At 38.1% G+C, this 12,923-nt stretch overlaps 1 protein-coding gene across 1 annotated transcript; it reads right to left on the reverse strand.

Moving 5' to 3' along the window:
* Window positions 1–458: 458 nt before the first annotated feature.
* Window positions 459–9,713, reverse strand: SART1 (spliceosome associated factor 1, recruiter of U4/U6.U5 tri-snRNP). The gene is made up of 21 exons (XM_053448379.1): window positions 9,614–9,713; window positions 7,808–8,056; window positions 7,596–7,650; window positions 7,440–7,495; window positions 6,953–7,079; window positions 6,710–6,815; window positions 5,809–5,883; window positions 5,583–5,679; window positions 5,314–5,459; window positions 5,012–5,218; window positions 4,678–4,796; window positions 4,137–4,258; window positions 3,819–3,937; window positions 3,316–3,486; window positions 3,089–3,199; window positions 2,494–2,581; window positions 2,066–2,156; window positions 1,836–1,971; window positions 1,664–1,753; window positions 1,320–1,441; window positions 459–848 (listed from the first exon to the last, which is right to left on the reverse strand). The coding sequence occupies exons 2-21, from the start codon at window positions 8,052–8,054 to the stop codon at window positions 830–832; spliced, it is 2,304 nt and encodes a 767-aa protein (XP_053304354.1). The 5' UTR covers window positions 8,055–8,056; window positions 9,614–9,713; the 3' UTR covers window positions 459–829.
* Window positions 9,714–12,923: the final 3,210 nt, after the last annotated feature.

Consider the following 12,923-nt stretch of genomic DNA (forward strand, 5'->3'; position numbering starts at 1 on the left):
TCATGTATATATATTTTTAAAAAAAGTTTATCATATAGAAATCTACAATAAGCAGCCACCTCTCATCTAAATCTGTACAATATTCCAGTCAGGAACCTCGATAGTTGGAGGTTACTGAGAAGGTACTGCTTGGGTAAGGTTTATTCTAATAAGAAGTTATTGGGCCACCTCCATGTAACAATGCAAGTTGCGGAATAGTAAGCGTGTATGGTAAGCCCTGAAAAGGTTGGTGTTTGGCAGGGGTGGGGGAGAGTAGAGGTGTATATAAGAAAAATGCAAAACGTCAGATAAATTTTCAATAAATTAATTTACTTAAGCTGGCAACAGTTTACCTTTACATCTAAATGCAGGTAAAGAACGGTAGGAAGATTTTTATTTGCTGCCAAAGCGCAAAAAAAAAACCAAAAAAACAAAAACCCTTCAACATAGGATGCTAGACAAATGATTACACCCAGAGATTTCATTTCACAATACAACTTTATTATGCATTTAAAAAAGGTATTGTGAAAGTAATTAAAGAAAAAAAAATGGAGTATTTCTGGATCCCAGCATACCCCAAATGTACAGAAATTATAAATCTCCCTTTATTATAAAAACCAATCAATGCATTTCATCCCATATTTCTGCGGTCCATGATGTAGCCCCAAAGTTTATGGGGACAATACAACCAAGTTAACATAAGTCTTGTATCCAGAGAGGTGTTGGGGACAGCACATGAATATGTACATAAATCAGCAGACAGGGCTCGCTCCGTACTCAAGACAGAAGCTTAAAAATGTTTACTCTGATCTTTTTTCTTCAGTAGAACGTACACTTCTTGCAGTTTCTTTTACTTAATGAGCGTGTTCCTGGGAGAAATAAAGTAAGACATTACATCAAGAATTGTTTTTACAATAAGGTAGCCTTGTACAGCATTACTGTGTGGCAAGGGTGCAGAAACGTTTCCAACGGCATCACTAAATGTTTAAAACAATGCTGTATAATTCACTTAAATCTTGACACTGGCCCTGATGTTGCACATGTCGTGTGAAAAGCTTAACTTTAGGATGCAAAGATGATTTGGCTACGGCAATATCGACAACCTGGCTATTTTAGCAGAGATCTGTGAAAAGGGGTTTCAGTTATAGTCTATTATACTGATTTCCTGAAACCCAGCGCTGGATACATGTGCAGAAAAATTAAAGCAATGCCACAATAAATGGGCTAAACTTGGATGACCTGGTAATGCTCACCCCTCCACACACAAACTTCAGCAGCAAAGTATTCCAGAACGTGACATAGGTCTATCAATCCCATAATAATTAAAACACTGTACTTACGCAGTCATACTCTTCCCACTACCGCTGAGCACGATATATGGAGTTTTCTGTGCCTTCTGCTTCTCCTGAAGTAAAGCCACAGTACCCAATGGTGTGTCTCCGGAGCTCATTTTCTTTAGGAGCTGTTGAGGTGATCAGAAAAATGAACAAATATTTCATATCAACCAGAACAAAAGACCAGCTTCATATTAATGCCTACAAAACCATCTCCAGAAGGCCACAGACACTGCCAAGGGAAGTCTAAAAAAAAATGCTTTTAAAAAAATGTTTAATGAACAGGCTGTACACGTTGTGTTCCAATTATATATTGCCTAGGCCATCACTTCAAAGACTACTGGACTTACCGCTTCCTCATCTAGCTTCTTCATCCGCCGCTCCGTTTTCATTTTACCAGATCCCTTACCGTGGAACCGATGAGACAACTGCCTAAAGGCCTGCAAGAACAGGGAAACAATAGAAACGTTAAGCTAAAATATCAAGAAATATGAATACAGGGATAAGCAGGTAAACATTCACCTCCTTAGGACAGAGTTTCCGCCCTGTTTCATCCACATATTCTATCTTCACATCAGGACGATATCCATCCTTCTCCTTGAATTCTTGAGTGAACCCTCTGTACTCTTCTCGCCTGCTATACTTATCATCAATGGCCCTGCAGAAATAATCAGCTTAAGTATGGCTGCTTTTACAGCAAAATCACATTTAAAGAGGATTTCGGGACGTGTTAAAGTTGATCCATTACTTACATTTTGTCCTCTATGCAGTATACAGCAGATGGAAGAGACTTAACAGGACCCTTAACGCGGGCTACTTTTTGCATGGTTGTTTCTAATAGACCTGTTTAATGGAGAAACCATCATACTGCATTATTCATAGGATTTTTTTACAATACATTTTCTTCCACAAATTAGGTCCAACTAATAAAAAAATAAAATAAAAAGAACCTTTTTTATGTTTAACATCCCCTGAGAAGAATACCCCACATTCATGGGTTTTTAATTCTATAAGGGAGTTGAATGCTACATTATATGTTACACTATTTTCTGATTTTTAAACTTTGGTTTGGGGGCAAGCAAGGGTTTTTGGGCATATTTTTTTTTTTTTAAGTGTTTTTACACTAAAGGCTACTGTTTAATTTTACCAATTGTTTTTATTTTGAAGAGGGAGAACTCACCTTTATTCTGGCACAAGTGTAGAGCAGCAGCTAAACCTCGGTTTACAATAGGTTCTTCATCTAAAATGGTAGTGGAAGAGGTAGAAAACTGCAAGAAAGACAGGGGAGTTGAGATTTCAGTTAAAGAGGGAAAAACAAGCAAAGCAAACATACTACAAAGAGGGAATGATAGCAAATAAAAATTGTATCGTACACACAAAAAGGAAACATTTAAGAAGATTACAAGATTAAAAGCAGTAGTAGTTCTCACTCAAAAAATAACAATGTTGTTACCCCAATACCAAGGTAAAAGTATTGTTGATACTGTGAAACAATCACCTCTTGATACAGTATTGGAGACAAGGACACAGTATTTAACCTGTTGTTCTCTGTGACAAACTACTAATCTGAATCACACCCAGCCACGTATTATGGATGAGTGGGATGGAGCCCACATAGTATTTTCTTGCCTATTAAAGCTACAAAACAGTTTCTATAAGGCACCAGTGACACATTTATATATCATTTGTGTATATTTGTAAATATACACACAAAGTATAAAATGGGAACACAATGGCAAAGTAAATTACATCACAGAAACAAACATCTAGCTTACATCTTGCTGGTTCTTTTCATCATCAAGATTCACCATGCTCCAGCCAATGTTCTCATCCCCATCAGACTCTCCACCCTCATTACCAGACTCCTCCTCTTCCTTCTCAAAATCCTGGAAAGAATGAAAAAAAAAAAAAAAACACATTTTAAATAACCAAACCACATATTCATGGCGGCACTGGTATTTTGAGGCATGAGACAATAGCCTCTCAATCAATAAATACCAACCATCAAATCTTCTTGGTCCTCTCTATTGCCTGCAAGGCCATATGTTGGTATTTCTCCAAGGGTCCTACAGAATTCTGAAGTTGCATTGAACACAATGGAGCCTCTCTTATCGTCATCATCCTCATCTTCATCTTGACTCTGAGACTCTAACCTTTTCACCAAGGACACAACCTGTAAATCAAAAGCAGCAAGAAAGGCAATATATTCAGTCTGTCTAAGAAGATATAGAATATTTACAATTTCAGTGGAATGTTAAGAGTCTTTAGTTGAAGGCAATACATTTTATTGGACCAACACAAAAACATGGATCTTATGTGACTCAACATCCTTTCCTATAGTGGCACAATGAAAGGTACTGGCTTGAACTGAAAGCACATTTGTGGTCCAATATGGCTATACAGATCTTCTTTAGAGGGACCAACAGACTACTAAAGAGCCCTATTAAATAAAGAAAAGAAACTAAACAAAAACAAATTTTGGTGCGTTGCTATAATATAGCCAACCTTTTCACTGCTGGCCTTCTGTTGCTGGATTTGTTTTAATCGCCTGCTTTTTTCTAGCTGTTTCTGTAACTCTGTCTCCAATTCATCTTCTTCCAAAACAGGAGAGTCTCCTATTTCTTCTGCAATTTGAAAAAACAGAGCCATCAGTGAGTGTTGATGAGGCAAGAGCCACAGTACACAAGTATTACGGAGGAAAAAGGTCTAGGGGTGTGATCTGGACAGGAAACATTTTAACATTCTGCTTGTAACTTGCCTTTACTCTATACACAGCAAGATGTTAGCACAATACCATCTGTGTGGGTCTTAAATCGTTCTCACCTTGATCGCTGATATCCATATTGTCAACACGAACGTCATCAGACTGTTGTACTGGTGCAGGTAGCTCCACTTCTGGTTCTTCATCAGAATGTTCTACGCGCCTACGTCCACGACCACGGGTCCTAACCAAGAAAAGAACTGGTCATTTATGAATGATATCCATCGTCTGAAAGCAGCCAACTCTGTCATAAAAAAATAAATCTGCTTTCTAAGGCAGTTATTGCAAAATTGTGTTTAAAATTGAGAATTTTCCTGATACTTTGGCATCATGGCATTTCTCCTTAAGCATGGCTACCTTTTGGAAAAGAGATCAAGAACTGAAACCATAACCGAAAAAGACTGCAGCACATACATTCAAAGGGTTTCAACGGCCTCCACAAGTATTAGCAATTCAAACTGCTCAAGTAAACTTCCCCAATATGAAACATCATGAAATACAACGAACATTGCACCAGTGAGCAGAACAAAACAAAGCTTTTATCAGAGGGCCAAAAACCTATTCATGTTTTAGTGAGTACATGAACTAGCTCTGAATTTTTACCTGGACCCAAAGTCACTTTCCTTGGTACTAGGAGCTATGGCAAGAATTTCATCAGCCCGAACCGCCTTTTCTTTTTTTCGAATCTTTTTTACCCGGCATTTTGTTTTCTTAAAGGAGACCTGGTAAGAAAAGGAAGGTCATCATCCATTAAACAATGTAGAAGTGCCAGCCACAAATTAGACACACGGAGTATTTCACATGAACAGAGCTCAGTTACATATAGCATCAACCTCACTTATCCATTGTGCAACCCATATTTCTAATTTTATTCTAATTTTTTCTAATATTTCTATCCATTTTCCAATTGATGTATATATATAGCACACAATCATACCATCTCCTCGGGTGTGTAGTATTCAGATGCAATTTTGAGCCTTGGCAGGTCTAGGGTTTGCGCCTGGTTATGTAGAGTCTCCCGAATATTCTGCAGTTCCTTTTCCCAGGATCCATCGGCAACTCCCCCTGATTCCAAGCGAAAGGATTTCTTTTTTTCCCCATCTATCTCCTCGTCATATTTGGACAGTACAGATTTGCTCTTTAACTAAACAGACAGATTTCAAGGTTAGAGCAAAAAATCTAAGCAAATCCTCTAGCCGAGGCGAGCAACTGGTCAGACTCATAGGATGGTACACTTACTATAGCCATATCTTCCACACTTTCCTCTTCTTCATATGGTTTATAATCGGGTTTCTTCTTCTTGAGTTCAACATTTTTATCTGCTTTCTCTTTGTCTATCATGTTGACATTTACTAAGACATCAGATTCATCTTCATCCAGAATAGCTGGAATAGAAAAAAGGCTCAAGCTTTATAAATAAAATGCTCACCCGGGATATTTTCCACGTTGGTTTTCCAACCCTAAGCCAATTAATATTTTCTCAGGTTCCAAGTGACAGTAAATCCTACCTTTGTCTTTTAGCGTAAGGATAACAGTCTGCCCCTCTTTAAACGACTCAATCTTATGCTCTACAGTAAGCCCCTGCAGATCCTGGGAGGTGTAATGCTGTAGGGAAGAAGAGAGAGACATTAACTGGACAGCATAACAGATTACCGGGCAACAAAAACAAACAGGACGTGTCAAAATAAGGAAGAAAGATCAATTCATGCATCTTTTTAATAAACCCCAACAAACCTTATTTTGCCCAAATTCTTCCTCCACAAGATTAGACACTCCAAATTCTTCATCCATTTCTGCAAGAAGTTTTGCCTGTAGAAATTGAACAGTTGTTTACCATAAACCCAACAACAGACCACACAGCAAACAGTTAAGTCGAATAGAAAAATATGTACTCCTCTTTGAGCTTTATAACACTTTGATCCAACAGACTTCCTTTCTGTCAGCTGGGGTATTTTCAAGGATATTCCAACATTATACTAGGCTGATTTTTATGACAATGCTACAAGCGGCAGATTGAGTGATTAAGACTGTCTGTCTAGTATAGCAGAAAAAGATAACACAGCTAGGACATAAAACGGCTAATATGCAACTGTCTAAAAACAGCACGATACTTTTGAAAACATTTTCATCTGACATTAGCACCCCATTAATAACGGCAAAGTCGAAACAAGCACCAGTCCAACAAAACCTCAGCTCATGCTTAAACAGTTAATAACCATACATTAAAATTAATAACCATGGCAAGGCAATATATTTTGGGAAAAAGATAATTGTATCAATTTATATATGGTTATAGACATTTTTAAACCTGTCCGCTACACCTCTTTTAGCATAAACGCATTAAAGGTGTGAGTAAATGATCTGGAGGTATTCAGCATAAGATTAAACAGACTGTTAATTTGGGAAACCAAACTCTAGGAAAGGGGAGAAATAATCATGCAACATGTTAAATAGTATAAATGTTTAGAAGTTGACTTCTCACAATATAAATAAAATCTTGGCTACTAATACATTTTAGGCATGTTGAAAGGTACAAAACTGTGATTTTGGATAAAGAGATATAGATATAGATATACACACACATTTTCCCCAACAAGAGATTAGAACATTGAGAATTGCACTCTGCACCACTCACCCTTTTCTCAGCCTTTTCCTTTTCTATTTGAATTTTTCGACTTTTCTCAATCCATGCGGCTGTATCATCTAACCATAGCTCGTCATCTCCCAGAGACTTGATTTTGCTGTTGGTTGGAAAGAACGACACAGAAAAATGATGTAAAGGTGAAAATAATGCTTTTGATGAATTAAACCAAATAATATCCAAAAGTTCCAGCAACTGAGATGAGACATGGAGGGGAAAAAAAAAAAAAAGTCTTACCCCAATTTCTGGTTTAGAAGCCTCTTCTCTTTTGCGGCAGCTAATTTCTCTCTAAGTTCCTGCTGATGTCGGAGAGCGAGTGGATTAATGACTGCAGCAGCTACAGGATCTTCTTTACTGCCACATTCTGCACAATGAACAAAAATGATAAAAGTAATTATATAGTAGTTCATCACAAATTGTTACCACAAGAGAAATATTGGAGCGAGGGTGAATAATAAAATACCAGAAACATTAAGCCATGAAAATGCCATAGGGCACCCCCAGCGACTCACATATAGATCACGACTTTGCCTTCGTTTAAGTTTGAGCACAGGAATAAATCCTGCTGCTATCAGAAAATGCCCCAATAACCTGCTGAATAATATAGCATGTATGTTCACGGAAGCAGAATGAGCCAAGCAGCTCCGCAAAGACAGTGCAGAGCATATGGACGACTAACATTTAAAATTTAACCAAATTTGGAAATACAAAAAATAGGACTAACCAGTTTTAGTTTCATTCATCTCCAGTGGTTTCAAGCCAAGTTTTGCACGAAGTTTACTGGAGAGAAAAAAAAACAAAAGATCATCTTAGCCCATGCTATGGGAGGAATTTCATGGATCCCAGGCCAAGGAACAGCCAATGAAGGCCCCATACTTACTTGGTCTCTTCAATAGTCAAAGAAGAATCCCCAGAAGCTGATTTGGGAGCAGCACCTAAGCAAAAAAATCAACAATGTCAATGGCATTCCCATCAAGAATTCTGATAGATCTGAATGTATCAAAGTCGGTTTGTGGGACACAATTTTTTAAAAATCACATACTACATTTCTTAAAAGATCTCTAGATCTGGAGGTCAACGACAGGCACTCACCTTGCTCGTAAGCAGGATCCAACTTCTCCTTCTTAATCCTGCGAGATTCTCCATCTTTGCTTGACCTAGCCTTGCCTTCTCTATCACGTGATCTGTCTCTGCCTCGGTCTCTAGAACGCTTTCGCCTCTCTCTCTCACGCTCTTTGTGCTTATGCTTCTTGTGTTCACGGTGACGGTCATCTCCTCCACTTGATGTTTTAACATCTCGGTCACGATCCTTCTCCTTGTGTTTCTTAGAAGAGCCCATAGCTACAAAAATACAAAATAATTTGATTTAGAAAATCATTTCTCAATATTTTTCATCCCAAGAGTGCTCTTGATAGCATGTTTGAAAATGGACACTCTAGAGTCCTAGGCAGGCTCCTCACCAAAGGATGAATATTAAAACTATCAAGTTATTTAAATGGATAGTGTAATGTCCCTTCAATCTGCATTTTTAACTTCTTTTTTTACTAAGGATATTTTATAATCAAAAATCCGACAACACTGCTATACTTTCACAATACATTTCCCCTTTGACCATTACCCTCTGATGTGGCCACAAGGACAGATAGGGCTTTCTTTTAGTACCACGTGTAGGCGTACAGTCCAACCTTTAGCATGAAGAGTGAAGACTATATTAAAAAAACAAACCTACCCACACGCTATGAGAATTGTCATCACTTAAGTTGACCAAAACACCCCAGAATATAAATAGAAGTGCCCTGAGTTTGGAAACATTGTATGTATTGAATTCCCATATCTTTCTGGTAGCGCACTGTACATACAATCTCACAAGATTTTTGTGATGGTTCCCAAGCACTGCCCTGTGAGCAAGATGGCACCGGGAATATTCAAATAACGTCAAACTAAAATATATTTAATAAACCCACTTTATGTGAATTGAAATATACCGCACCAGGCATTAAACGACAAGGTATGACTTTGCAACTGAGATTTATATATTATTTATATGTTCATCCGAACGCATGCTCTGCGCACCATTTAGTAGAGAGGGGTGAGGAAAGGGGCAAAGGAATATGGGGGGGTACTGCAGAATTCTCCCATTCATTAGCAAAATAGACAACACAAAAACGTAACTGAACCACAAAGCCATCATGTGCATTAAAGTGCTTACGATGACTGGAGCATCCCTTTATTATCGCTAAGCTAGCGGGTATAATGGCAAGGAGGCACCTGTGCTTAGCATGCCTACATCCTTATCAACAGCCTCACATTAAACAGACACTTTTCGTGGCATATATTTATTTAGAAATGAGACAAATCCACTTTCCGCAGCCAGCTGATGGGACAATGGCAATTTTCCAGATCTGGCTGTGATAAACACTGCTAACAAGTCCTACCTCAGTGGCTAGTAGAAGATCCCTCCTGTTTACAGATTAATTATAAAGTCATGCAAGTCAGAGGAAAGGTGTCTTGTCATACAGTGTGTATATATTTATTACACATGTGTCTTGCACCCACAAACAATGCCGAACCCCCCATTTTTATTTATTGTTTCACACAGCGCCGTCATATTCCGTAGCGATGTACAATTATAAGGATAAGCTAAGCTGTAAAACAATGGTAAGGATTAAACAGTCACCCCGACCCAGAGCAGCTCTGTTTATTAAAGTGTGGACCCCTGCGTTTGCATTCCCTGAACCATAATATGTAACGTAGAGCGTCTCGGGAAGACCATTGGATGAAAGAAAATTGATATCATGCTAACATATCATTACCGAACGTTGAAGCCCAACTACACGAAGCGGAACCGCTAAATTAATATACTCAAAGTACATTTTTATGTCTAAAAGAATCACTTACTTAAATCACCGTGATAGCTTCGTTACTCAAGATGTCGGCCACAGGAGTCGCACTTCCGACGTCACACTGCCACTGTCGCATTCTTAATTGCGTAAATCACGCGAGACCGCCTTCCATTCAACTTCCGGTGAAAAGCGGAAATGATGTTATTGTCTTGTTTTTGCTGCGTATACGTGCTATAAAATTGTTGTCTTTGTGCGCAGCTACCCGAACCGTGAAGGATGGGTCCTAGATTTCTAATCTATGTAGATAACGTAACTCGTTATTTTTATATAATTGTCCTATAAACAAGTAATCCCCGGTTAAATGGCAGCTGCTACAAACCAAATTCTATATATGGTTAAATAAGCGTACATCTCTGTAAACACTGCCCATGCTGAATTGGAATCTTTAAATATTTTAGCATTGCTAAATGTATAGAGGAAGTCCCATATAGAATACAAGACTAACTGGAACTATAATACAATATTGTACTTTAACATTGCAGATGTATTTAATTTGCAGAGCTATATGTTGCTATTACATTGTTCATAACAAGGCACTATGATAGAATAAGAAATAGAGTGGTTTTAAAACAGAAAACAACACATTGTTATTTGTTTAACTAGTTTGTAATGTTAGCACTAGTAATAAAAGTGAAATACAATTTAAGGAGTGTATGTATGTATATATATATATATATATATATATATATTATTTTTTTAATGACTAATAGGTTAACTTGACACTTTGCTGCTTGCGCTAATAATTGTAATGAGTTCAAAGCATGAAGGAAAAAATAGGGAATGTATATACTGTTGTGCTATCTTGTGAAGAGAGGGTTTTTAATTTCATATCAACTGAAAAGTCATGTCAAGGTTCAATTAACTTACTTATTCGTAAAAGTTATATTTGTAAAGAATGCCCTGACTCTATGGAGCTGACACGGCATATTGGGCTGTCTAGTAGGTAAATGTGCCAGCAGCTAATCATTCTGTTCTCCCATTTTTTGTGACGTCTTGCAGTTAAACAGTATAAATTTATTTATTTTTAAAAAAAATATATATGTTTTTTTTTAATTTCTACTGACTGTAGGCTTTCCATCTAGGGTGATGAGGCTCGCATTTGTGTGCACTGGACTTCTTTCCCTGCACATGAGCTAACAAGCCCAATTGGAGTCCTGCCATCTACTCCATTGTGTGCGTGGTATTGATATTTATCATTGCATACTATCATGCCGCCTCTTAACCATCCTAGTGAAGAATTAGTACTACTGATTAGACTGAGTAAACTGTTATGGTTGGCAGGGTCTACAAATTGAAAAAAGCTAGTACCTCCCTGATGTCCAAGTAGCGAGTCAGGTTTAATGGTTGTTATGTTGCCTTTTTAAAACCAGAACCTTGTATGTGAAAGGAACAATTCTGCTGGGGCTTCTATGATGGAGCACCAGAAGTTCATTTGAGGTCTGATTATAAGACGACCCTGAATATAAGGCAGCAGCTATCAGTTATTGTGTGGCGAGTGACCCCCAAAACAATGTTGACCAAAGATTTCTATTGCAAGATAATACTAAACAAAGAGACTGCAGTTACATTTATCCAACACCATAATCTCCTGGAAGAGCCGACGGATACGGAGCCTTGCCATCTTTGTGGCGCTGCCATGCACGAAAAAAAGGAGACAAAACAAATTCCTTCCCGTTTTACGCTGTCCATGAAAAGGATGCCAAACTACACGCTCAGTGAAAAGCGATAATGTGTTTCTCCATTACACATATTTTAAAGGACAACGTAATTGCAACCTCAGTTAATGTGATATTTTAGTAAATTTTTTCATCCTGGTGATGCCAACATACGTGGTGACCAACCTTACGGGAAAGTCTGCAACAATGACAAACTTTTTAACATGTACAGGGAAGTTTTGTATAGTCTCTGTTAAAGCAATGGGTCAAATAATCGAAAACAAAGTACTTCCTATTCAAATAGATGAGTCAGATTTGCCTTTCGACCTAAATACAAACGGCTTTAAGAGGAACCATGGGGCTAGAACTTCCTAAGCCCAGTAACCAGTGGGAGGAAAAGTAAAGGTTTTCTGTTATTTACTCTGTTTCAATCTGCATATTTTATTCAAAAAGGGTTAGTGGCACTAAACTGTGGCTTCAGACATCACATGTCTGAAGCCCTCAGGCAGGGCACACAGCTTGGAAGCCATCAGGCAGGGCACACGGCTTGGAAGCCCTCAGGCAGGGCACACAGCTTGGAAGCCATCAGGCAGGGCACACGGCTTGGAAGCCATCAGGCAGGGCACACGGCTTGGAAGCCATCAGGCAGGGCACACGACTTGGGAAATGGCTGGACAGGTAGGTGAGTCTGGTACACAAAGCTGGATCGTGAACGTTGCCAAGGTCATACACAGGAGATCAGAACGAAGTACGCAGAACTTTAGCTGCAAGCAGACTAACAGGAACCAAAGCCAAACAATGCAAAGGTCCTGACTGAAGGGCAGAGCAGGTATATAAGACCAAGTCTAAACTCAGGTAACGTGGCTCAGCTGTCCCAACTAATTAGAAAGGGGTGCTCCTGAGAGGGAAGGGTGCCCACTAGTGGCTGCAGGTAGACATGACATTGTTAAAATTATCACGTAGCCCAGGCTAGCAGGGTGGAAATGCTAGAATAATATATGGAGACATTATTAACCTAATTGAATACTTACAGCTTCTTGTTCTCCAGATATTTAGACATTTTGTTCATTGAATAAACCCCCTCCATCCTATTTCTTGCATCTTTCTGTAATATTTTTCCTATGTATAACGTCTTTTTTTAGAACTGACGTTCTGATCGAAAAAAAAATCATACAAAGAAATAAAAAAATGCACAAATAAGGGAAAAAAAACATGTGCAATACAGAGTTATTGCCACCATAAAAGTTACTCTTTGACTTATTAACTATAAAACTAGTTATAAAACTATTGAATCATATGCTAATTATCAGAATAAAAATCACCCATTCATCCACGTGTGCATGCAGTGAAAGGTCAGTAAAAAAAATGATATTTTCGGTCTGTGGGAAAATTACTTATTTGCCTTAAATGTTAAAATATTGAAGAAATGCCTGAAAGGATTAAGTTAGAACTGGGGAGAAGAGCAGCATTAAATAATGGTGGTAAAATGAATTACGAATCAACATGGGTCAACAAGAATTCACATTCTCCAGCATCATTTTGCTTCTAATCAAATGTTAGCATTAGTTGGAAAAAAAACATATTTTTGTTGTTATCTTTAAGATATAAAATTATTATTTTGTTTTTCAGCTATTTACATTACACTGAGTT

The sequence above is a fragment of the Spea bombifrons genome, chromosome 10 (genome assembly GCF_027358695.1).
Source record: "Spea bombifrons isolate aSpeBom1 chromosome 10, aSpeBom1.2.pri, whole genome shotgun sequence".
Taxonomy (NCBI): Eukaryota; Metazoa; Chordata; class Amphibia; order Anura; family Pelobatidae; genus Spea; species Spea bombifrons.

What these genes read in the sequence shown, in the direction of transcription:
- SART1 (XM_053448379.1), bottom strand. Translation starts at nt 8,054, where the DNA reads ATGGGCTCTTCTAAGAAACACAAGGAGAAGGATCGTGACCGAGATGTT. An exon ending in AGGACCAAGAAGATTTGATG is followed by an intron (nt 3,200 to 3,315) that starts GTTGGTATTTAT and finishes CATTCTTTCCAG; the next exon opens with GATTTTGAGAAGGAAGAGGA. An exon ending in ACACTTGTGCCAGAATAAAG is followed by an intron (nt 2,157 to 2,493) that starts GTGAGTTCTCCC and finishes TCCATTAAACAG; the next exon opens with GTCTATTAGAAACAACCATG.